The sequence below is a fragment of the Morus notabilis genome, unplaced genomic scaffold, assembly GCF_000414095.1.
Source record: "Morus notabilis unplaced genomic scaffold, ASM41409v2 Scaffold299, whole genome shotgun sequence".
Taxonomy (NCBI): domain Eukaryota; kingdom Viridiplantae; phylum Streptophyta; class Magnoliopsida; order Rosales; family Moraceae; genus Morus; species Morus notabilis.
In genome coordinates, this window is record NW_010359540.1 from 150,602 (window position 1) to 174,495 (window position 23,894).

The following is a 23,894-nucleotide window of genomic DNA, read 5'->3' on the forward strand; positions in this document are numbered from 1 at the left end:
TTTTTTGAGAAAAAAAAAAAAATATAAGAGAGAGAGATATATATATATATATATATATATATATATATATATATGTTTATAATGATGGATGGATCGAGAGCTGGTTTACGGCCAATGGCAATCCGACACCTGGTGGCTGATTCGGAGGTCGGCGTGGTGGTAGCCCAAAACTGGCCTGGCCGCTCAGTTCTCATAGGGCAAAAGCAACATAACAAGGTCAACGCTTTCCCTCACCCCGAAGGGCCCGAACCATAGATGACGTCATCTTCCACGTCATCCTCAGCTCCCGGTGGGTCCCCTCCCTTCTCAGGTCTCATCCCTTTCAAGCGTTCTCACTCCTCTCGACTTTCTGCATTTAAGTAGTTATAACCCCCCCAACTCTCTACCCATCTCCATCATTCAGAAGTATAGTTTTGTATAATTGCCTTGCAATTCGCTCTCTCTAATTACCCCACGCGCCATGTACGGATACGACACCACCGCATTCTCACGCGCCGCCGACCCCCTCGGCGACGAGTACTCGCAGTATCCGGTACCGGTCCTGCAAGCTCCGCCGCCTCTGATGTTTCAGCCTCATGACTTGCCTTTCCTGCAGCCTCATCATCATGAGCAGCTGGCGGTTGCGGTGGAGGTGGACTCGTTGGCGCTGCTGAGCTCGGAGGCTGGGAGCAGCAGCGCGTGCAGCAGCTACAGCTCGCCGAGTTCAGTCGGCTGGTCTGCTGATCAGGGAACGAGCCTAATTCAGCGGAGCGTGAGCAGCCACTCGCTCCAGAAGAATGGGGCCCACCGGGTCCTCTCGTCGGTGTCCGAGCTGCTCGACTCGGCCGAGACCAGCCCCGTGAGGAGGGTCTACAGCACCGGGGACTTGCAGGTAAGATGACCTAAACTATATATACAATTCACTAATTGATTTCCAGTTCCTAATTACAACTTTGTTCTCTCAATCATGCAAATATTATGGAAGTACGTACTCGCCTAATTATGGTTAAGTGCAGCGCGTACTGATTATTACAAGATACTCACATGCAATTTTTTTTGGTACACTTGGAAAAAAATTTTGCACCTGAGACTAGTTATGTGTGCACGTATATATATATATATATATATAGCATGTGTTAAATTAAAATAAGTGGTTAATTGAGTTAATAAATATATGATGGTCTGACAATTTATATATTAATGCGTATACTGGCAGAGAATTAACATGGTGCAACATAGTTATCGATCAGAAAGTCCATTATCGAGCGAGAGCAGCGCCATCATCGAAGGCATGAGCAGAGCCTGTCGTTACAGTCAGGAGGAGAAAAGGGAGAGAATTGAGAGGTATAGAAGCAAGAGAAACCAGAGGAACTTCAACAAGAAGATTAAGGTTTATTTTTCTTTTTTTCTTTTTATTTTATTTTTCCCTATGATTGATCATTCTTTTCTTCCGTATATTTCTATTTCACCTCTTTATTCTATATAATGCCGGAATTTTTTTTTTATTTTTTTTTTATATTTTTTCATAGACGTGCACTCATATTTTTGTGCTTTGAGACTTACAAATACAGTTATATAACTGTACATATATTGAATGATAATTCTATTGAAATAATTATAGATATGAATGATAAGAGCTGGTAATTTAATTGTGAACTAACTATACATGACTTTCAGTTAGAAACTGATTCAAATTGTGATCATGTAACATATAGTAGAATATTTCTGTCATGGGTTTTAGTCAAATAAATATAATTGGTTTAGCGGCTGATTCAGCGCCAAAGAGCCAATTTTAAGCCAATAAAATGAGCTCATATGTCACGCCTTCACTTATGGTTTAGTGCGCATACTATGAGAGCCGCAATTACTTACATATATATATATATATGTATATATATGAAAGAGGAATACTCAATACTAAAGCCAAATACAGTTTTTCTCACTATATATTTCAAATTTTGTGGACCTTCTCCATATGTACAAGTTCATTTTCTACTGATCACATGACTAATTTTTGTTTTTTTGTGTATGCGAGTTCCATTGTCAAAATCACTCACTCAAATCTTATTTTTCTGGATATTTGCAATTTCTACTTTAAGTGTATACTTCCCCATGTAACGATTTGTTAACTTCTTAGAAATACTAAGAAAAGGCGAAGGAGCCCACCATTAGGCAGTAATCAATTTATACTGCATATTTATTTATCAAATTTAAGTAGCAATACATGCATTTTATCCCTTGTTAATTTATAACTTTTGTGTGTGTGTTTTTTTTTTTTTTTGGTGAATTGAGGCTTCTATATATATATAAACATTATTATTAAAATTGAAGTACTTCTCCAATTTCAGTATGCTTGTAGGAAAACATTGGCAGACAGTCGACCGCGCATAAGAGGACGATTTGCAAGGAACGAAGAAATTGATCAGAAGAGTTCTCAAGCTCAGTGGAGCCACATTAATGGTGGAGAGGAAGACGAGGACGACGACGAAAATTGGATCAACTTTCTGGATGCTCTCTCTTCAAACCTAATTCCTTAATCTAGCTAGCTAGTCAAGGAATACTAATTTAAGTTAGCGTCCCTGCATGCTAATTTTAGCAGTCATATGTATCATATAAGTTTTAGTCTGCTGTTATTGTTGGGCTTGTATAATGCACTTTAAGCAATGTGTTTAATTAGCTTAAAGTTGGTGATGATCATTTGTATATATAGCTGATTGTATAAATATTTCAACCACAATGTGGATTTCAATGGATTTCAAGTCTCCTATTTAAGGGTGAAGATATTTTATTAGGCAATTAATTATATGTGACGAAACGTACACACACACATATATACATATATAGAAGAGTTTTCAATGGTACGTTTCTATTGATGGTTATCACTAACTATAAAAATTGATGACGTGACGTGATAAGAATCTAATTTCATTAATTGCCATAAAATTTTTTAGTCAACTGTTTAATTTATTATGACCGTCAGATTAATATCTTATGGTTAAAATAAATCACTTAATGAGTAAATATTAGAGTAACCATTAAAACTATACCTATATATATATATATATATTATACATAAACATGGCGTTTTAACATATATATACACCTCAAACTTGTTAGTGTCTTCTTCTATTGGATTCTAATCATGGAGTCAACAAAGAGAGAAAGATAGGTTATTTCACATCACAATATATAAAGTATTGGATGCAGATATATATTAAAGAGCTTTTAGTTAAAGTTTATCCGATAACTTTATGATTTGAAAAAGATGAAAACCGAAGTCCCCATCGTTGAGAAAGGAAAGAGGGGCCAGCGAAAAGAGTAAACTTAATGGCGATATGGTGATGGTCACCATCTCCAAAATTCTAGAAGAGTAAAAATTGTGATAACGAGGAATTTTATGCAGTGTTCTAAAGTGCTCAACATTAATTGGACCTTTCCCATTATTTTACTAATTTCCCTAGCTATATATATACTAACTCTATGGTACCAAATTTATTTAAAACTTTATAAGAAAGGCCTACTTTGTTAAGTTCTATGGTCTTTGGTATAAGGCGCTACTGCTAGCTTATAGTAGTAGTTGAGGGCGATCTGTCGAGCTAAAAGCTATTTACACTATTGAAAAAGGGAGATTCGTTATTTCAAGTTTTTGGCTATGTGAAGAGGATCAAACTAATCCACGCACATACATATAATATATATATATATATATACACACACACACGCACACACATATATATTAATGGTGAACCCATTTTGGTTGCAAGGATAGGGTTCGCTTGTGATGGTGCTCAGGAGAGATAAGAATTGTTGGAAGAGAAGGAAGACATGGACAGGCACACGCCCTAGCTAATGTTGCCTATCAAATCATGCATCTAAATCTCATGTAATATTGTTTGGTAGTGAGAAGTTATTCACGATCAGTTATTTTACCATATGCAAGTTTTGCGGCACAAAGTTCATTATCACGCACTATAGCTAGTTGCCTTAACACTTAAAAAAAAAAAAAAAAAAAAAAAAAAAAAAAAACCCCTTAAAAAAAAAAAAAAAAAAAAAAAAAAAAAAACCCCTTATAGAAAGATAAAAAGTAGTCCTCCTGGATCACTGTTTTTTTCAGTTTGATGTCATCTCAATCAACCTATCATTAATCAAAAGTAAAGAAAAGTTAAAAGTGTTTAGCCTGTTGCAAAAAAAATTGATAATCAAAGAAGTGAAATGAATGGCATGCATGATTATCACTACCATTTACTATAAAGCGTTTTTATTTTTTATTTCTTATATTTACGAAATGACTATAAAGTGGTTGATTAACATTAATGTTCACGAATGATGGCTTGGAAAATAAGGTGGAGCACCAAGTTATGTACTTTTTTGGTTGTGCCCAAGTTCATGTACTTTAAGTAGACCCTATGCTTCCTCTTAATGCCATACCTATAAGCACGATAAATCATTTCACTCTTTTTCCTAAATCTGTGTACCTTATGTTGCTCTCATAAGAAAATCATTACAGTACAAAATATAGTAAAGTAGAAAACGAAACATCACATGTTGGACATATAGAAAGAAATTGTTTGAATATTTCAACTAGTTTTGTTCTTGAATAGAAATATCCAACTTAAATTCTAAAGGCCAAAAAGTTCTCATTCCTACTTTCTATATGGGATGTTAGTCTAGAGTATTCTTTTTGGGCATTCTTTCTTGCTATTTTTTTTTTTAAAAGGGAATACTTTATTGATTACAAGTGAGATGAATTCCTTCCTCAGTTCGAATAACTCATCCGAATTCTAATCCTTTGGGCATATATATATGGAATCAAATATCATGAATACTCTCAACCAGCGTGGAGCTTGTTGACCATATCCTGTATCCTCAAGCTCTATCTTCTCATGAGAAGGGTGTAGGATTCCTCAAAGAAATTACAACAGATAAAAGAGACACACTCAAACTCCTTAAATGTCTATTTGAACTGTATTCGAAAATCTACGCCAACACTACTCGTTTATTCTCTTATGAATTTGTCGCACTTAACGGATAGGTTAGGCACTTCTTTGAGGTTTAAACCACCTAAACTCACCCCTAATTTTAAGTAAGCAAAACGAGCTAAATAGCTTCTTTTTTTTCTGAAATTTAGAGTTGTTCATTTGCACCCAAACTCAAAAAACGTTTAAACTTAAGTTACAACTTTATTAATGTTCATGTTCTTTTGTAAAATTTGAGTTTAAACCTGAGTTTTAACTTAAATTTAGGGTTAAAATTTGAGTTTAGGTTAAAATCTGCGTTCACAACGAAAAGATAAATAAAACCCCACTCATATACCTTATTAAAATTTTCCATCACCATTGAGTTTTTATTAAAATACTATCCAAAGACAAATTCAAGTTTTGACCCGCTCAAACATAAGCTCAAATAGATTCTTAATTCAAACCATAATTCAAAATGTGCACATCTAAACACAAACTCAAATTAGAGTCTCAACTCAAACCATACTCAAATACACCTTAACTCAAATCAAAAGTTATATTTTTGGAAAAATGGGCTATCTCCAATACCTTCTCTTCTAATTACTAAATTACATATGCTTCTGCATCATTCTCCCCTGTTTGGAAGAAAATGCCCTCTCTTAAGAGCTCATCGATGTAGGAGTTGACGTAACCATTCATTTTAAAAGTTGCAACAAATAAGGGAGGCCCAAGCAAACTCTTTAAACTCTATTTAGAACTAGACGGAATCCACTTCAATTACACTACTCATTCGGTCCATTATATTAGTCTCTTAAGGATTTGTGGCCAACGAACAGACAATTCTTTGAGGGAAAACCACACAGCCCACCCAAAGTTAAAATATGCTCATGCATAAGAAGAGACTACTAGAGAGTATGTGAATTAAACAACTGTCTCTTTCTATAATAATGTATACCAAACACACTCTGTTTATTTGATTGATTTAAGTTTTACTACAGTATTCTCAGAAATAATCACATCTAACTTTTTTGTTACAGTAAAAAATTCTCATATAAAATCACATCTCAACTTGAATTAAAAACTCAACTCAGTGAACTAAACAGCTATAAAAATGAGATTATTCAGATAGTATTATATACGAAGGCTTAACTTCTGACAAAAAAAAAAAAAAGAAGAAAAGAAACGATACACTTAATTGCAAGTAGCATCTTCCATCTTCAGACTCGCTCATATCTCAACTTTAATTATAGGCAAAGCCAATATTGTGACCAATGCAAATTTAATAATATTAATTCATTAATCTCTTTACTCTCTACTCGGTCGGTCACATGTTACTTTAATCATGAGAAAATTAGAGGGGATTTGTTGTCTTTAATCAAAAGCTAACTATATGTTCTCCGTTGTTTAATCAAAGGCTATGTTCACTAAGGCTTATTAGGAGAACGGCCCTCTCGATATTTTGTCGGCCGGCAGTGTGTTACCCACTAAGTGTATGTCTTGATTTCATTAATGACACAAAAATCTTAACAAAGCCACCGTATTTTAAATCTAGTAAGGCTCCAAAAGCCTGGTAGAAAAGCTGAAATATTGTAGACCACTTTGGAAAATACCACTGTGGTTTGTGGACCCCAGAATCGTAGAACACTTATCTTTTGGGGCGGTTAACTTTTGAAGCATATCAGTGTTGGGAGTGAACTATTGGGATCGGGTTTTGAACTTTAGACTTTGACATTAAAATTAAGAGTTAAATATATAATTACTACTAGACTAATCCTGCAATCATTCAAAGAAAGCATATATATATATATATATATATATATATATTTTAAATGTTCACGGGCAATATTTTTCATACCACCAGAAAAGGAAAGCATTATATCATTGTTCGTCCAGTGCAAAATAAGGTGTGGGTACCCAGAAGAGAAAAAAAAAAAAAGGAAAAAGAAAAAACAAACTTTGTGGATTCGAGTTATTGCGTTTTTTATTTTGTCCAAAAGCATTGCTTAATAAGTGTAATTAATAAGCTCCCCAATCCCTATGGAACCCCCACTAGTTTGGAAAAGAGAAGAGTACATGGACTTAGTTTGGTATTGTTTTTTTCTTCTAAAATCAACTTCTACTTGTAGTAGAAGTTGATTTTAGTATTTAAAAAATCTCCACAAAAGTATTTTTTTAAATTTTTTTTAAGAATCTATAGTCAAAATTAGAAACAGTCTAAAGACAACTTTAGCTTTTATAGATTGTACATGAATCAACATAGTATAATTAATGAAACTTTCATAATACTTATAATACCCCTAATAAAATTTAAAATTTACAATCTTCTCAAATTAAAATTCAAAATCGTAATCTAATATAATATAATATAATATTGCAACAAATAATATCATAATTATATTAATAACTATAATAATATTATTTTATCATATAATATGATATTATAATTATTTTAATAATATGATATTATAATTATAATATAAGTATAATATGATATTATAATTATTATTTTATAATAATATTATATATTAAATTATATTGATATAATTATATTTATTATAATAATAATATAATAATTAATATAATTAAATATGAATATAATCTTATAATTCTAATATTATTATATAGTTGTAATTTTTAATTATATTATAATTGAAATATTAATATTTCTTATGTAATATTATAATATGTTTTATAATATTGTAATTATATTAACCATTTTAATAATATTATTATATTATATATCATAGTTATATATATAATATGTTATTTAATAATAGTTCTATTGTATTATATTAAATATAATAATAAATATACATTATATTGTAATTATATATATTATAGTATAGTATAATATAATATAATATTTATTTTTAATTATTTCAGTTATTATTTTAATAATATTATTATATTCTATATAATAATTATATAATATATTATATAATAATAGTTTTTTGTATTATATTAAATATAGAATAATAAATATATATTATAGTGTAATTATATATATTATATTATAGTATAATATAATATAGTCGTATATTTTAACTATGCACAGCAATTTAATTTATCAAACATTATTACACTGATTTTGAAACCAGCACACCTACTATAATTATAGTTTACTAAACACTCAACTGTTTTTTATAACAGTTGTTTTTTCTTTCAGCACAATGAAAAGCAATTTTTTCAAAATCTACAATACTACTAAACTAAGCCATGGTTTGATGATGATTGTGGTTGTTGATTACGGCTTTGCCACCAGTTCATCTAAGCAAATCATTCTTCCTTCTTATTGTGGAATCAAATTTTTTTTTTTTTTAATACAATGTGGAATCAAACTCTCTTTTCTTTTATATGCAATTTGACCTATTGATCATTAGCAATCAAATCCTTCTTTTGAGATGTCAACATTGTTCCATAAAGAATGATTTCATTAAAAAAAAAAAAAAAAAAAAAAAAAAGTCACTGAGTATATCTGTAACGGATATATACTGGCATGCAGATGGACAGCATTGGTGTATGTGTTTGTTATGTCTAGTCCTATTCATCTTCTCGACAACTAGATAACAAGTTTCTCAGAAGTTAAAAGTTCAAATTTTTACCAGACAACCCTGTGATTTGACACTGTTTCTGAAGCACTACAAACTACTTATTTTCCCGCTTAGAAAAAGCAAACCTGTAAGTAATAACGTTGTCATATGACCATGTTCGTAATCAAATCTGATGAAGGAGAACACCTTCGAGGCACCAAGAAATTTACTCAAATTTGGAAATCCCTGTGCTATTCTTCAATGCTTTAAAGTACAAAATTTCTTAAAAATAGATACGCTGATATTGCCAAATTACACTCATACAAAATTTGTGAGGCTCTTAAATACCTCGAATAAGTATTTTTTTGAAATAAATAAATAAACTCGAAATACTTAAATGAATTTGCCTATGTTGCGGATGTTATCTGATTTTTCTCCGTTCAACGTCTGTTCAACAAATGACAGAGACCTGAAAATCTTCCATATGGACAAAGCCGTTGCAAAACTAGGCCATCTTGATTTTGCTTTTGCTTCTTCTGTGGGGCTTCTTCTTGAAAGGTGAACAACTCAACCTGCGCTTGAGAGGAAGTAATGTAGCTCGACGAGGTACCTTTCTTTTTGCTTTGGTATTACCTGCAATAAATACAAATATGAATAACAAAACTTCGGGTGAAATCGAACTAGATCTTAGCACTATGAAAACAATTTCATAAAGGAACACACGCCCAGTTATGTAAAACGAAGCATTTCACGACTGTGACAGAGTATATTTACCTGATGTAGATTGAAGCAAGATTTCGTGATTACTTTCAGCATCAGCTTTTCCGTGCTGTTGATCCTCCGTGGTCACATCCGGTGGTCCGCTATTTACAACTGGATTATGTTCAACTCTTACCGCATCAGATTCCAGTGGGGGAGCATGACCTGTGACTGCAGGTGGATCATGTTCGGGTTCCTCAAAATGTCCCTTATCTGTATACTGTTCATCCGGAGACAAATTAATAAAGGGCAAAGATGTGTCTTCATTTTTCATATCTAGGTCACTCGAATCTTCCTCCATCAGATCGTGACCTATTGCTTCCGGTGTTATACTAGAACTTCTCAAATTCTCTTCTTCACTAGGAGCATGAAGACAGCTATCTTTGGATGGAATGGAAGTCTCTTCTTTAGAATCAACATGAGAAGCATAATCCAACACAATGTCAGCCGTAAGTGTTCCTCTCTCATCTGGTAAACTAACATGTAATTCAGACTTGTTGACAGATTTCCGTGATTGTGAGTCCGGAACTTGCATTCTAATCATGTCAATATTCATAGTGGAGTGACTTAAATTATTTAATTCTGGCTCCGCAGTTGTTGTAGGAATTTCAATTTCCATAGCATCTGACAAAGCTTTTGTAGCACCACAAGTAATTAAAATCTGGGAATGTTGGTTTTCTAAGGCTTGAAGTTCAGATGGGACTTTGTCTACTGAAGTTAGACCTGGTTCAGGAACTACAATAGGGGAATGTTGATTTTCTAAGGCTTGAAGTTTAGATGGGACTCTGTCTACTGAAGTTAGACCTGTTTCAGGAAGACCAATCCTGTTGTGCCGTTCTAAATTACCATCACTTGAACCTGGCAATTTTGTCGGTTTACCAATAAGATCAACATATTCGCTATTCTCAGGTGCCTGGGGTGTGGCCTGAGTTCTAGATATCAAACTCTTGAACTGAAAGCCATGGGATGGCATGCTACCAATAATGGAATTAAAATCAATGGGTTTTGCTTTTTTTGACACTTCACTGGAAGCAGCAAAAGACTTCGCAAGATCATCTAAGAGTAAATCACCTTCACCACTAGAGATGGGATCCCAATTAAACAAATCGCTAGACCAAGATTTGGAGTCAGCTTGCTCTCCAGATGATATCAGTTCAACCTTGATGGTTTCTTTATGAAATTGTTTCTTCCTCAATGCTTTAGTTATAAGAGTCCTGCAATACATATAAATAGAACGTTTCCAGCTCATTAAACACTATGCCAACATGACTGTGAGGTATTTGTAAGTCATCATACCTACAATTTTTGGAGACAGCTGCTTTAGCTCGTTCCATAGAGAGCCCAAGTAAAGACGATAGGTTTGCGACATCATACGGTCCTCTCAATTCATACACAGAAGGCGCAGCACTAGAGATGATAAGATTCTTTCCTCGAGTCCAATCTACCAGTAACTGAAAGTTCAGCAGTGTAACACGTGAGATAATCAGACAAACACAGGCATAACTGATCTCAACTTCAAGTAAAGTCTAAAAGCTTATTACACTGCCCATTCTAAAAGGCATATTCATTATTTTCAAGTTTCAACTACAACATGATTCATGACAGTTACGTAGTCGGCCAACAGCTAAGGAATTCAACCATGGATATAGCCATGTAAAAAATTAAAACCATTTCTTACCAGTTTAAAGGTTCCTGTATATGCTTTGCTCTTTGAATGCTAATATGCAACACACCCCTAATTTGTAATAGTTTTCGAATGGCATTATTCATTACTCGCAACTATAGCATCCAAATTGATACTCATAGTACTACCAATAATTGATAATCCATGACCAAAATTCAGCCACGGAGACAGTCAAATCAAGATTAACCATTCTTAACGTTCTTGTAAATATAACTTATATGTTAAAATACATAAGACTATATTTCATCGTAATGTTATTCGTATAACCTGACCTTAGCATTTGCTATCATTTGCCTCCTTGATTGAATATCGGCAATGAGACCGGAATAGGTAATTTCGAAGTATATTCCACGCTGCAAATAAAATGGCAAATCTACATAAATTCCAAGCTTCAACATTTATGCCAAAAACTTTCTTGGGAAAATTTTCCTGTAAATTTTTTTACTTAATTTTTCTACTGTATGTGCTTGTTCAGTAAGGAACACAACCTCGATAGCAGTTTTGACCATGGACGGTTTCAACCGGAAAGGTAGCCTCTGTAAGAAGTCGATCGCAATCATATGTACCTATGTCAATTACGAATAAAACAAAATATATATATATATATGTATATCAACAAAATTTTCCCTTTCGTCTAAATTTTCCGAGCAACCAAACAGAACTTAAAAAATCCAACTGCAAACCTCCAATTTCTCACAGGCCTGGTCGAAGACAGTCTGGTTCATCGGCCTGACGGAGACCAAATCGTAGGTCTTCAAAATAGGGTTTCCGGAATTGAGAGCCTGGACCTGGGAGGGATTATCGGCGACGAGGGTGAGGCGCGTGTACTGGCGGAAAGGGGAGGCGCGTGGGACGCCGAGGAGGTCGCGGTGGAAGTTGACGGAGGAGGAGAGAGAGGGAGAGAGCTTGAGGAGAGAGGAGAAGGTGAGAAGGGGAATGGAGCAACGGTCGCGATCGGACATGACGCCCTTGATCGTACGGTTGTAGGCGACGCCGGAGTAGCCGAGCTCCATGGCCGTCGTCGCGAGGTTTATGCGTGTCGCCTTGTCGGACGGCGACGATTCCGAAAAAGGAATGTTGAGGTCGAAGAAAGCCATGGCGGTGCTATTGGCGGAACAGAGGGCGGTGTGGAATCTCAACAAAGGGTTTAAGGCTTGAGCAGCCACCGAGTGGCGAAGATGAATTGGAGGGGTTTTTACCTTTTAGTCCTTTTATTTGAAGTTTTGTTATTAAGTTGAAAGTGGCATGTCGTTTTAATAATTGCGGCATTATTATTATTATTATTATTATTATTATTTTAGAGTATGCAGAGCCAGAAAGTATCGATAAATAGATACGATCCAAATCCAGGAGTATCGGTGAAACTTTGGGTTGGTGGGCAGGTCTGAGGCTCAAATTTTTTAGACTCAGCATGTAGATTTATATATTGATCCGTTCAAAGTTGTAAATTAAGTTCGGGCTTGAGTAGCCCGAATTTAGTCACCACACCAGAGCCTGTTGCCGTGTGGCGCCGTCAATTGTCGTCCGCCGGAGTTTTTTTTAAATTTTTTCAGCCAAGCCTGATTTGTCCGAATTGCTCGAGAAACGGCCAAAATTTTGACCGTTAGTGCCCGACCCAAAAATAAGCATGAAACCCAAAATTTGCCCGAATGCCCGAAAATCCGTCCAACGGCTAGTTTTTTTACCGTTGTCACCCGAACCCGACCCGCCGAAACCCTAAAGTAGCCATTGCACCCGGAATTTTTTGAAAAAAAAAATCAATTTTTTTAACCAAACAATTTTCCTATAAATACCCCACATCCCCCACACATTTTTCTCACTCAAACTCTCTTAATCCCTCTCAATTTCTCTCAATCTCTCTCAATCTCTCTCAATCTCTCAAATCTCTATCACAATTTTTCTAAAAACTATCACATTATCCTAAAGCTCTCTCTCTCAAATCGCTCTTATTTTTTTATAATGAATCTTTTTGGTTATAGTGGTATTCCCGTTGATGCCCAACACAACGTGAAAGAATGGCAATTTTTCACTAATGAATTTGTTACGTAAGAATCTACTAATCCGAGCCCTGGTGGATGTACTGGAGGTCGTGGAGAAGCGGCGAGTGCCAATGTGACTGCGTCTGCAAGTGTTGCAACCTCTAGGAGGAAATGCAAGCGTACCTCGATAGTTTGGGATCATTTCGACATAATTGAGGAGATCGACAATGAAGGTAACACTAAACATATAGCTTAGTGTAAATATTGTTTATCTAAATTACAATGTGACACTATTCACGGCACCACACACTTGAGAATACACTCCGATAAATGTCTTCAAAAGCTTAGCCAATCCGGCGGATCCGAACTCCGCCAAAACACAATTATCTTTTGATCGCGCAACCGGTGGTCTAACCACTTGGAAATATGATCCGCAAGTAGATCGTATGGAAGTTGCACGAATGATAGCTGCTTTAGATCAACCACTTAGTTTTGTAGAGCATCCTAATTGACAATGATATATTAAGGGATGATCCAATCTTAAGAGTTCCTATCCATTCTATGGAAAATAAATTTATAAAATATTGGTCTAAGTTGTCTTTGTTGTATGGTTTAGGTACTATTTTTTATCCTATATTAAAATTAGAAGGTTTAGAAAGTGGTTTAGAAAATTTAGGTGAATTTTTAGGCATCAATTATTCGGACCAATATCCAATAATAAAGGAAAAAATATATTCGATCTATAGTAAATATGAGATTAGGTTTATAGTACCTCCTAGAGTACAGGAACCGCAACAACAAGACGAAAACCCGCATTCATTCTTGAATGTTTTCGGGTTGAAGAAAAAGAAGAAGACAACTCAAACATAAGCTGGGAGTGAATCTTTGTCAACAAGTGGTAGTGGTAGCGGCGGTGATAGCTTCAACGAGTTTATGGCGTACCTCAGTGAAGGCTTAGTAGTCGACGGTACGGCAGAATCGTTTGACTTAGTTCAATGGTGGAGGGCACATGCATTAACTTGGCCAATCCTAACTCGATTGGTAATGGATATATTTTCGATCCCAGTCTCCACTATTTCATCCGAACAAGCCTTCAGTACGACATGAAGAATACTTGAGGAACACCGGAATGCAAAGGGATATTGTTGAAGCCTTAGTTTGCATTAAGGATTGGGATCGGGCCGATCAACGTCTACAGGATACAATTTCGCCGACAAGCCAAGAATGGATTGATGAATTTAATTGATTAACATTTAATTTTGAAGACGATCCTTCAACTTCAAATTAAATTGTAAATTTGTAATTTATAAATATGTATTTACTTTTGACATTGTATTTGTAATTGAATAACTTTGTAATTTTGTAAAATTTGTAATTCGTCACAAAATGATTGCACTCTTTTTTCCTTGTCAAGTTTTTATCACAATTGAATTTTTCTTGGTAAGATTTTTAACGAGACAATCATGAATTATGAATTTAATATACATGATTAATTTATTCAATTGTGTTAATAATATCTGTTGAATGTTGATTTTAATTTTTATAAAATTTTAACACAAACTAACTTAATAATTATAAAAATTAAAAAATATTAAAAAAAATTCGGGCGGGCGGCCCAACTTTTTTAGACGGGTCGGGTCGGGCATCAGGTAAAAAATTGATATTTTCAGGTGGTCGCGGGTGGTCTATCCAAAATTCAAGCACCATGAGTTAAAAATTCAACCCTAAAATGCTTTTTCTATTTAAAGAGAAAATAATAATTATTATGTAATCTTAGGAAACAAAACAAACAGATTTATTTATGACGAGACACTTGATTTCTTTTACGAGACACTCGTAATTTTATTGATAAGACTTATCAATACAAATAGTTTTAAGATAGTACGTAGTAAATTCTTGGACACATTGCTTTGAACATTGTTGGTACTCTTCTTCCAACAATTGCTTTTCCACAACTATTATTCTTGCCTTTGCTCATCTGTTTTGAGAACTTCTACTAGCCATAGTAGACGCTTTGTTAAATGACAAATTTCATGCTAACAAACCAGTGTCAGCAGCTTCTAATTGCGGCAATTTCTTTCAAACGACACAAACATCACAAATGTAGTCCGTCATGTGAAAACGACATGTGCGAGCTAAGAAGGCAATGCAATTGTTTTATTTGACAATCTTCTTGTCGTTTGGAGACAGTCGTATGTTACCATTAGAGAAATCTTGACAAATTCTAAAGTGCATCTCTTAATTTTTACCTTTCTTGATTAATATTATTTTTAATCAAATAATTGTATTACAAATTGGTATTAATTAATAATAAGGGGTAAAATTCTAAACCTATATACTTTTAAGGTAAGTTTAGTAATATTATCTTATCCCATTACCCCATTACGATCAAAATTTCTATTTTTTTTTTTGGTTCAAGTTATATAAACATGCTATTTCTATCCATAGGTTTTATGGAAAATGCTATGTAATGCAATTTCTCCGACTTATACACAAATTAAGTCCAAATTTTTTTTGTTGAGCGCTACTTTTTTCTTTTTCTTTTTTTTTTTGAGTAAAGTTGAGCGTTACATTTGATTACCTTCTAGCAATTGAATGATAACGCACGAATTGATCCAAAGGGATTAATAAAGATTCCTTGCATTATTCTCTTTCTTATTCACTCAATTTTCGTTGGAACTCATGTGTGATTTTAAGTGAAAATAATTATATGTGACATGTTTATATGAATTAAATTGAAATATATATATTTTAAAATATTTTAAAAACCACAAGCTTATATAATGTTATTTGTAAATAGAATAATTTTTGTTGGGCTATAGTTCACCTGGGTTTAAGCCTCATTTGGATTGGACTACACTTGGGGTTTCAAAAGATATGGGCCTTGACGGACGAGCCAACCATCCCGCGCAACTTTTCACAACCAAAATCGAAACACGAAAACGGGATTTCATTCCCCCCCCCCCCAAAAAAAAAAAAACACACAAGAAAACCGCTAAAAAAAGATCCACCACGTCAGCGATCCGCACTCACCGAAATAATCCATCACAGCCGTCAAAGTAAAACCATCAACGGTTCAAAACCGCCCTCCAAAGCCTTCAACGGATCCATAAAATTTTTCCAAACTCAAACCCCAGCTATAAATACACAAATTCGCTACCCATCTTCAGAAGCAACAAAAAATCCCAGTCTCTCTCCTTTAAAAATCCAATCCATTTCGAAATTCCAGGTTTTCCCTCTGTTCTTCACTCTCCCCAAATCTTCTTCTCTGCAAATTGCAATCTGAAATTTGTTCTAATCTCTTCTGATTTCTCATTTCTGGTGCAGATTTGTGAGATCCAAAGGTGATCGACAATGTCGGGCCGTGGAAAGGGAGGCAAGGGTTTGGGCAAGGGAGGAGCCAAGCGTCACAGGAAGGTCCTCAGAGACAACATCCAGGGCATCACGAAGCCGGCGATTCGCCGTCTTGCTCGCAGAGGCGGTGTGAAGCGTATCAGCGGACTGATCTACGAGGAGACTAGAGGAGTTCTCAAGATCTTCTTGGAGAACGTGATCCGCGACGCCGTCACCTACACCGAGCACGCCAGGAGGAAGACCGTCACTGCCATGGACGTCGTTTACGCTCTCAAGAGGCAGGGCAGGACTCTCTACGGTTTCGGAGGTTAAGGTCCTTGTGCTGAAAAGTCTTGCTGTCAAGAAATTTTCGTCCGAGTTTGGGGATTTGGTGGGTGGGGTGTTAGTGTTTTGTAGCGTTCTGTGTTTGTAATTACTAGTTGCTATGTAGTTTGTTTGGGGGTGGGTAACGTTGTATCAGAAGTCTCTCTGTAGTTCAATCTCAGGATTGCAGCTGATTGTGAATTGAATTTGAATGCGTTTCGTTGGTACTAATTTCGATCTTCTTAAAAATGCTCTATCGTTTCTTCAATCTGGACGCCAGATTCAAAAGTTGATAATTCTGAATCTTACTTCTATCAGAGCTTTTCATTTTAGGTTTTTGCTATGACTCTTTGAATGTGGAATTAATTTTGTTATATGCCCAGACATTCAAGCGATTTAACACCAGGCACGGTGCTCGATAAAGTAAAGAACTTGCAAGTTTTATCCTTGAATGGGCTAAAGGTTTGAAAGTAAAGAGTAATCTATTAGTCAAATGATAGAAGTAACATGGTTCATCGTGCTGTTGAACTCGTGAAATAATGGAAGTTGGAAAAGAGTTGAAATGAAATGGATTCAAATACACTCACTTGTTACCTTCTTAGAGGACTCGGAACAGGATTTCAAAAGGAGGTTTGAAGAATGTACAGGATGTTTGAGCACTTGCTGCAAAAGTTTGGAAGGCGAGAGCATAAAAAACAACTTTAGGAAGGTCTATAGAAGTGTTTTCCACTATTGGTTGGTAGTGTGAGGCAGTTTTGGTGGTCTATTGTGGCTGGGATTTGGTCTTTGGATGGGCCAACAGTTTGTGAAGACGCGTGTCGCGGTTGTCCGAGGCGGTATGCTATTTTGTGACGATTTATGCTTCACTGATAGGTTTTGTAGATCGCAGGTCTTTTGAGTTGTTTAGGAGTTGTGCGGTACGAGTGGTAGTATCAAAATCTGATTTTTTTTAAATATATATATATTTATTAATCAAGTATTGATTAGGCTCTTGTATCAATTGTAAATATATATATATATTTATTAATCAAGTATTGATTAGGCTCTTGTATCAATTGATATAGAACAAAGAGAGAAGATGGAATTGAGGAAAATAATAAAAATAATAAAAAGGGTATCACTAGCTAAAAACTTAAAGAGAGCAAACAGAGATTCCATCTCATGAAAAAAACTAAAAAGGAGAATCTAATCAACTACCAAATTTTAGTTGAAATTACGTTCACTAGCTTAAATTTTACAGGAAAATATAACATATCAATAAAAGAACAATAACTTAGTAGTGAGAAATAAATTAAATATTAAATATCGAGTGTAAATAGACATAAATCTCAAATTCCAAATTATCTGTAACCTTATTCCACATCAAGCATATTTGCTTTAATGTGCCTGCATGTAAAACTTCGGTTGGTAAAGAAAAGCAGCTGCATCTAAGTGCAAATCCAATAATAACATTTAAAATGTAACTCGACAAAACATTAATTGTAAACGCATTTTAGTACAGTAGACATTTTGCCGAATTATAGGTAAAGTTCCCACTTCAAAGAAAGGGGAAAAAAGAATACCTTTGATCAACGATTTTAATGTGGAAAAAAGTCTGAATTATGTTTTTAACGAATCTAACTAAAGTCCAAATTAACCCTCACAAATTGAAAAGAATGAAGGTTATATAGCAGGACCCAGTTCAAAACCATGTTGAAACCCCCGAGGCTCTCTGCTTATATCAATCTTCTCCAATTAGAAGACGCTTGTAGCTCACTCTGCTTTGTGCTTTGACCCTCTCCTCGCTCTAGAATTCCTCAACCCGCTTGTACATCTGCCCACGAACTTGAGAATCTCATCGATAATTATTACTGGAAGTGCAACAATTAGCACCAAAAGCCATTCGTTTAGGCTGAGAGGAACAATGCCGAATACTTGCGCGAGGAACGGAACATAGAGGATCAGAAAGTGCAGGCCAAAGGAGATGGACATAGCCAAAAGGAGCCATGGGTTAACCCAAGGCGGCATTGTCAGTAGACTTCCATCCTCGGAAAGAGCATTAAGGGAATTGAACATCTCAATGGCCACCAAAACAGAGAGTGAGAGAGTTGAAGCTTTGATTTTGCCTGAGTGGAAGTACTCACAAGGATTTGCATCAAAATTGAAAACCTGGGACCCTGCTGTGAAGGGAGACGCTGAGAATCCCTCCCATGTATGGCACTGACCCCAGTTTGCAAGCTGAGAGTAGGACACAAGTGTATGGCCATCTCCACTCAGGTCAATGCCTAAAAATGAGCCATGTGTGAACCAGATGATGAACACACCAACTGTGGCTATCCCGACATAAAGCCCAATCACCTGTGACAGGTTGACGATGTATGGTTAAATATTTTGGTGGAAAGTCTGAGAAAATTCCGAAATGAATTACATCTTAAATGCGGCATATAAGATTTAGATGTTAGTACCAGGTAACGGAACAGAATCCAGGCGGTGATCAAGGAATCATCACTTCTTCTAGGGGGCTTTCTCATTATATCTGTGTCTGGAGGATTGAATCCCAAAGCTGTTGCTGGGGGTCCATCAGTGACAAGATTGACCCAGAGAAGCTGAACAGGAATCATGCCTTCTGGGATACCTAGAGCAGCAGTTAAAAATATCGAAGCAACTTCACCGATATTTGAGGAAATCATATACCTGCAGACAAAGTAGGCAAGGAAGGTGGGGTAGGGGAAACAAAATAAAATAGTATTAAATTGCTTTAAATATCTGATATCATTCTTCCCGAATGAATTTCTATAATTTCTAATGGAATTCGTCCCCAATGTCTATTGCCAAGCAAAGATCAGGATGAACTTTGACAATGGCCAAGAGAGTGAGGCGAATATAGCTAAGCTTTGATGATGTTTATTTGGTAATGTTTGAAATTGATACCTAGAAACAGCTAGATTTAGACGGCTACATTGAATATGAACTTGTTAAATTTTGATGGAGAAAAGCCAAACCTGATAAAAGCCTTCATGTTGTTGTAAATAGATCTTCCTTCACTAACAGCAGCAACTATCGTACTGAAATTATCATCCGCTAGCACCATGTCAGAGGCTTCCTTCGCAACCTGCAGTGGGGAAATAAGAAAAGATCAAAGCAAGAAACATGAACGCAAGCTCCCATCAATTTGGTGATCGATGACTATACTTCGATTCTGAGCATCAAGTGCACTTTTCAAGTTAAACACGGTGTACAAAGACAACCAAGAGTATAGTCAGGCCAAGAAACGAGATGAGACCGCACAGCTATGTATGGGAACACAGTAAAACACATTGCAATCTGATTTGATAAAAGTCTAACGGTTCTCTCATTAAAGCATTCAACACACAAAATAAACCAAATGTATAAAAAGAGGTAAATAATCATAGTTCGTTTACCTCTGTCCCAGCAATTCCCATAGCAATCCCAATATCAGCCAATTTCAACGCAGGTGCATCATTTACTCCATCACCAGTCATTGCAACTACTTCACCATCTTCTTTGAGCAACCTCACTATCTCTTGTTTATGTCTTGGTTCTGCCCTAGAGAACAAGAGCCCTCCACTTTGTCTTAAATGATTTTTCTGATCATGAACATCCATGAATTCTTTTCCAGTTAAGCTTCTTGAACTAATATCTTCAAATGGTCCAAAAACTCCAATCTCTCGGCAAATAGCTTCAGCAGTATTCTTATTATCTCCTGTGATAACCATCACACGAATTCCAGCAGCTCTGCAGTCCTCAATTGCTTGACGAACCTCTTTTCTAGGAGGGTCCTTTAAAATTCATAAGGAATACCCACCATTATTATACGCTCAATAATTGGAAAAAGGAAAAAAGGGAAAATACTAATAATAATAATAATAAAAATATGAAAAACAATTAGACACTGGGAAGCTCACCCTTATCCCAACAAAACCAACAAAAATAAGTTGACTCTCAATTGAAGCATAGTTTGATGGATTAAGTAGAAGCTGATGAGCTGGATGGTCTTCGTCGCCATTATAAGTTGCAAACTCGGGTAGGTCGTCCTTGTATGCAAAACCCAAACAACGTAATGCACTTGTTGACATTTCATTAAGGCTTTCTAATATTAGAGCTTTGGAATTTTGGTCCAATGCTATTATTGTACTATCAACCAACTGAATAAATGAGCTTCTCTCCAATAAATTTTCTACCGCACCCTGCCATGATTATTTCATCAAGTAGCTAGTCAAGAATGTATCATAGTCACAAAATGAGCAAAATAATTGGACGGAGAAGAAAAAATCAATAAAAGTAAAACATAATGAAAAGTATCGAAATGGCAACTCTTACAACTCAAATTGCATCAAAATACATGCACAAAATACATAGCCCGGTAAGATTGTAATTTTCAAAATGTGTAGTTGAAATTCCAGTTGAAAAGAAGTTTCACTTTCATGTTAAGCATTTGTAAGATGTTCCAAATATTTTTTCACAGCAAAGTGATTTTTTGCATAATAAACTAACGAGCTTCACGTTTGCAGAGAATTGGATAAATGTCCATTTTTTCTAACTGAAAGGCATTTTTCAATTAAAAAAAATTATATATTATAAATTGTACTACTACTATACTGCCAATCACTTCCGAGCCAGCATCACTAGTTAGACTAATGCTATTATAAATTGAACCACGTTCGTGTTTTTCTCTGAATCACTTTCAGAATGTCCTAATATCATCATCAGAGTATCCACAGGGAAGATTTTCACTCTACTTTGCCAATTTGGCATAATAAGGACATGGAGAAAAAAAAAAGAAAAATAAAACTAGCAAGAGAGAGGGGAAGAGAAATCCAAATAAGCGACAAGACAAAGAGAACGCACCTTGACAAGCAAGGACTTATTTCCTGATCTAGAACTCACAATGACTCCCATGGATTTACGATCATGGTCAAACTCAAGAGTTGCAATTCGAGCCTCAGTATTGTTCCATACTTGACAACAACCTTTAAAAAGGCAAGATTGCCAGAGTAAAATATATTAGCACCCAAAGAAAAGAAAGTATGAAAATTTCAAGACTAAAGCAGGAACGTACGTAGCACATCACCAAGGCCTGAAGTTGAACCAATATTCAACGCTTCAGGAAGTCCCATCTTTTCAACGAGAACCTGAAACAACAAAGAAAATAAATAAATATTTACTTATTGTGGTGTGAAGTTTCTTTAGAATTTTCTTACAATCAGTAATTTGTAAATAATGGACATCTACAAAGAAGACTGAGAAAACGAAGACAGTTCACCAAAGCAAAGCCAAAGCTAAGAAATACGACAATGTGATCCATAACAGTAAAAACATAACGCCGACTCCTCGTGATGAGGCAATTTAAGTGCTGTCTTAGAGGTTATACTGCAAGATGATGAATAAGATGACAGGCAGGGATATCATATAATACCAAGTACTGGATATAATCTAACATTTCTTTCCCTTGTGAAAGCTCTATCTGATTAAAAGAAGCTCTTAAAGATTAACTACAAATTCTAGTTTCTAGACTAACCAAAAAGTAGAAGAAAGGGGAAAATGGCAAGTGCTATTTCATTTCACCTTCAGAGCTGCCTCAGTTGGAAGTCCACTGGCTACATAATGATTCCCGGATTGTTCAATGCCGGCATCATTACACAATGCTGCAATCTTCGCAATCATTTGAAAATTAGCATCCATTCGGCCGGCGGGCCAATCTTGTATCTTCCCATCGAAAGGATTGTATGTTGTTCCTTCCACATTGAAGGCTCGGAGAGTACCAGCCCTAGAACCATTTGCCACAAGCTTCGACACAGCCATCTGATTTGTGGTCAAAGTACCTGTTTTATCAGAACAGATCACAGTTGTGCAACCAAGAGTCTCAACACTGGGCAACTTACGAACAAGTGCATTCTTTTGAGCCATCTTGCGCGTGCCAAGTGCCAAACATGTCGTGATAACCGCAGGCAAACCTTCCGGAATTGCCGCCACAGCCAATGCCACTGCAATCTCAAAGTAATAGGTACACTTCTCAAACGAGAACTTAAAATTCCTAGGCCACCCATCAACGTATTCCCAGCTGAGAAAGTACTTCACATTGATAAGCCAAACTAACGCACAAATCACACCGATTATCAACGTCAGAACCTCCCCAAATTCATTCAATTTCTTCTTCAATGGGGTGTCTTCCTCGTTCTGAGACGCTTCATGGATCTGCGAATGCACTTTCCCTATTTCCGAATTCATTCCCGTCTGAGTAACCAAGCAAATGCAATGCCCATTTACCACAGTCGTCCCCGCAAAGACCATACATTTCTTACCCTGAATATCAGAATTCTCCGGGACAACCTTAACAGTCTTGCTCACCGCTTCACTCTCTCCCGTCAATGACCCCTGCTCGACCCGAACCGTCGAGCTAATTAACCTCAAGACCCTCATATCCGCAGGCACCTTATCCCCAACCCTAAGCTCCACAATATCGCCAGGAACAAGCTCCTTGGCCGGCAAATTAGCCACTCTTTTACCATCGCGAATAACACTGGCGTGCTCAGATTGAATCTCCTTCAAAGCCTCCAGGGCCTTCTCGGCATTGCTCTCTTGCCAAATCCCCACAATCGCGTTCACGATCAAGATCAAAAAGATCACGAGCGGCTCCACGAACGCCGTTATCTCCATCTCGCCGCCCTCCTCGCCGTCGTACCAGGCGAGAACGAAGGAGATCACCGCGGCGACAAGGAGGATCCTCACCAGAGTGTCGTTGAACTGATCCAGAATCAGCTTGAAGATCGACTGACCCTCGTGCTTCTCCAATTCGTTCAATCCGTACTCCTTCCGCCGCCGATCCGCCTCTTCGGACGACAATCCGAACTCCTGATTCACCTGAAATCTCTCCTCGCATTCTCGAACGTCCTTCGACCACGCCGGGAAAACCCCCTCATCCAACGGCTCGCCGCCGCCCAAATTCTCCTTCTTCCCGTAGTTCTGGCCTCCCCTCCCCATCGAAATTCAGCTTCACTCCAAATCAAACAAATCTAAAAAAGACATAAATCCACAGAATCAAATGAAAATTTTTCCCAAACACGAAACCCTAACCGCCTGTTTGCCCACTAAGAAAACCGTAAAGAAAAGAAATGAAAAGAAAAAGGCAACAAAGCGAGAGAATCAGAACAGGCTTCAATATCTCACTGAAGCAACCGTCTTTGTAGAGTGTAAAGCAAAAATCGAAAAATCAAAAACATAAAAAACGAAGCTTTCAATCGATTACCAGATTTGTGTGCGCTTAAATCTTGTTTCTCGTCAAAGTCATGAAAGAGAGAGAGAGAGTGGATCCAAATGCTTCTTTGTTGTCAGGGAAGACAAATTTTAT

General features: G+C 36.2%; 4 protein-coding genes across 5 annotated transcripts; 2 read left to right on the forward strand and 2 right to left on the reverse strand.

Annotated features, from left to right (window-relative positions):
* Window positions 1-403: 403 nt before the first annotated feature.
* On the forward strand, window positions 404-2,707 carry LOC21390594 (zinc finger protein CONSTANS-LIKE 2). Its single transcript, XM_010094705.2, has 3 exons — window positions 404-871; window positions 1,196-1,369; window positions 2,328-2,707. The coding sequence occupies exons 1-3, from the start codon at window positions 461-463 to the stop codon at window positions 2,514-2,516; spliced, it is 774 nt and encodes a 257-aa protein (XP_010093007.1). The 5' UTR covers window positions 404-460; the 3' UTR covers window positions 2,517-2,707.
* A 6,014-nt stretch (window positions 2,708-8,721) lies between these two features.
* On the reverse strand, window positions 8,722-12,079 carry LOC21390595. 2 transcript variants are annotated; one of them, XM_024163363.1, is made up of 6 exons: window positions 11,594-12,079; window positions 11,399-11,446; window positions 11,183-11,263; window positions 10,523-10,677; window positions 9,242-10,440; window positions 8,722-9,100 (listed from the first exon to the last, which is right to left on the reverse strand). In XM_024163363.1, the coding sequence occupies exons 1-6, from the start codon at window positions 12,005-12,007 to the stop codon at window positions 8,973-8,975; spliced, it is 2,025 nt and encodes a 674-aa protein (XP_024019131.1). In that variant the 5' UTR covers window positions 12,008-12,079; the 3' UTR covers window positions 8,722-8,972. The 2 variants fall into 2 exon arrangements, with proteins under 2 accessions (XP_024019131.1, XP_010093008.1); XM_010094706.2 differs by having other exon boundaries at window positions 11,399-11,476.
* A 3,943-nt stretch (window positions 12,080-16,022) lies between these two features.
* LOC21390596 (histone H4) lies at window positions 16,023-16,777 on the forward strand. Its single transcript, XM_010094707.2, has 2 exons — window positions 16,023-16,118; window positions 16,217-16,777. The coding sequence occupies exon 2, from the start codon at window positions 16,244-16,246 to the stop codon at window positions 16,553-16,555; it is 312 nt and encodes a 103-aa protein (XP_010093009.1). The 5' UTR covers window positions 16,023-16,118; window positions 16,217-16,243; the 3' UTR covers window positions 16,556-16,777.
* A 1,191-nt stretch (window positions 16,778-17,968) lies between these two features.
* LOC21390598 (calcium-transporting ATPase 1, endoplasmic reticulum-type) lies at window positions 17,969-23,894 on the reverse strand. The gene is made up of 9 exons (XM_010094709.2): window positions 23,793-23,894; window positions 22,112-23,559; window positions 21,606-21,678; window positions 21,395-21,516; window positions 20,452-20,733; window positions 19,948-20,325; window positions 19,528-19,637; window positions 18,991-19,219; window positions 17,969-18,883 (listed from the first exon to the last, which is right to left on the reverse strand). The coding sequence occupies exons 2-9, from the start codon at window positions 23,525-23,527 to the stop codon at window positions 18,299-18,301; spliced, it is 3,195 nt and encodes a 1,064-aa protein (XP_010093011.1). The 5' UTR covers window positions 23,528-23,559; window positions 23,793-23,894; the 3' UTR covers window positions 17,969-18,298.

What these genes read in the sequence shown, in the direction of transcription:
- LOC21390594 (XM_010094705.2), top strand. Translation starts at nt 461, where the DNA reads ATGTACGGATACGACACCACCGCATTCTCACGCGCCGCCGACCCCCTC. An exon ending in ACAGCACCGGGGACTTGCAG is followed by an intron (nt 872 to 1,195) that starts GTAAGATGACCT and finishes GTATACTGGCAG; the next exon opens with AGAATTAACATGGTGCAACA. An exon ending in ACTTCAACAAGAAGATTAAG is followed by an intron (nt 1,370 to 2,327) that starts GTTTATTTTTCT and finishes CTCCAATTTCAG; the next exon opens with TATGCTTGTAGGAAAACATT.
- LOC21390595 (XM_010094706.2), bottom strand. Translation starts at nt 12,007, where the DNA reads ATGGCTTTCTTCGACCTCAACATTCCTTTTTCGGAATCGTCGCCGTCC. An exon ending in AGGCCTGTGAGAAATTGGAG is followed by an intron (nt 11,477 to 11,593) that starts GTTTGCAGTTGG and finishes TAATTGACATAG; the next exon opens with GTACATATGATTGCGATCGA. An exon ending in GCTGTCTCCAAAAATTGTAG is followed by an intron (nt 10,441 to 10,522) that starts GTATGATGACTT and finishes TATGTATTGCAG; the next exon opens with GACTCTTATAACTAAAGCAT.
- LOC21390596 (XM_010094707.2), top strand. Translation starts at nt 16,244, where the DNA reads ATGTCGGGCCGTGGAAAGGGAGGCAAGGGTTTGGGCAAGGGAGGAGCC.
- LOC21390598 (XM_010094709.2), bottom strand. Translation starts at nt 23,527, where the DNA reads ATGGGGAGGGGAGGCCAGAACTACGGGAAGAAGGAGAATTTGGGCGGC. An exon ending in AGGCCTTGGTGATGTGCTAC is followed by an intron (nt 21,517 to 21,605) that starts GTACGTTCCTGC and finishes GCCTTTTTAAAG; the next exon opens with GTTGTTGTCAAGTATGGAAC. An exon ending in TGGGAATTGCTGGGACAGAG is followed by an intron (nt 19,638 to 19,947) that starts GTAAACGAACTA and finishes TCCCCACTGCAG; the next exon opens with GTTGCGAAGGAAGCCTCTGA.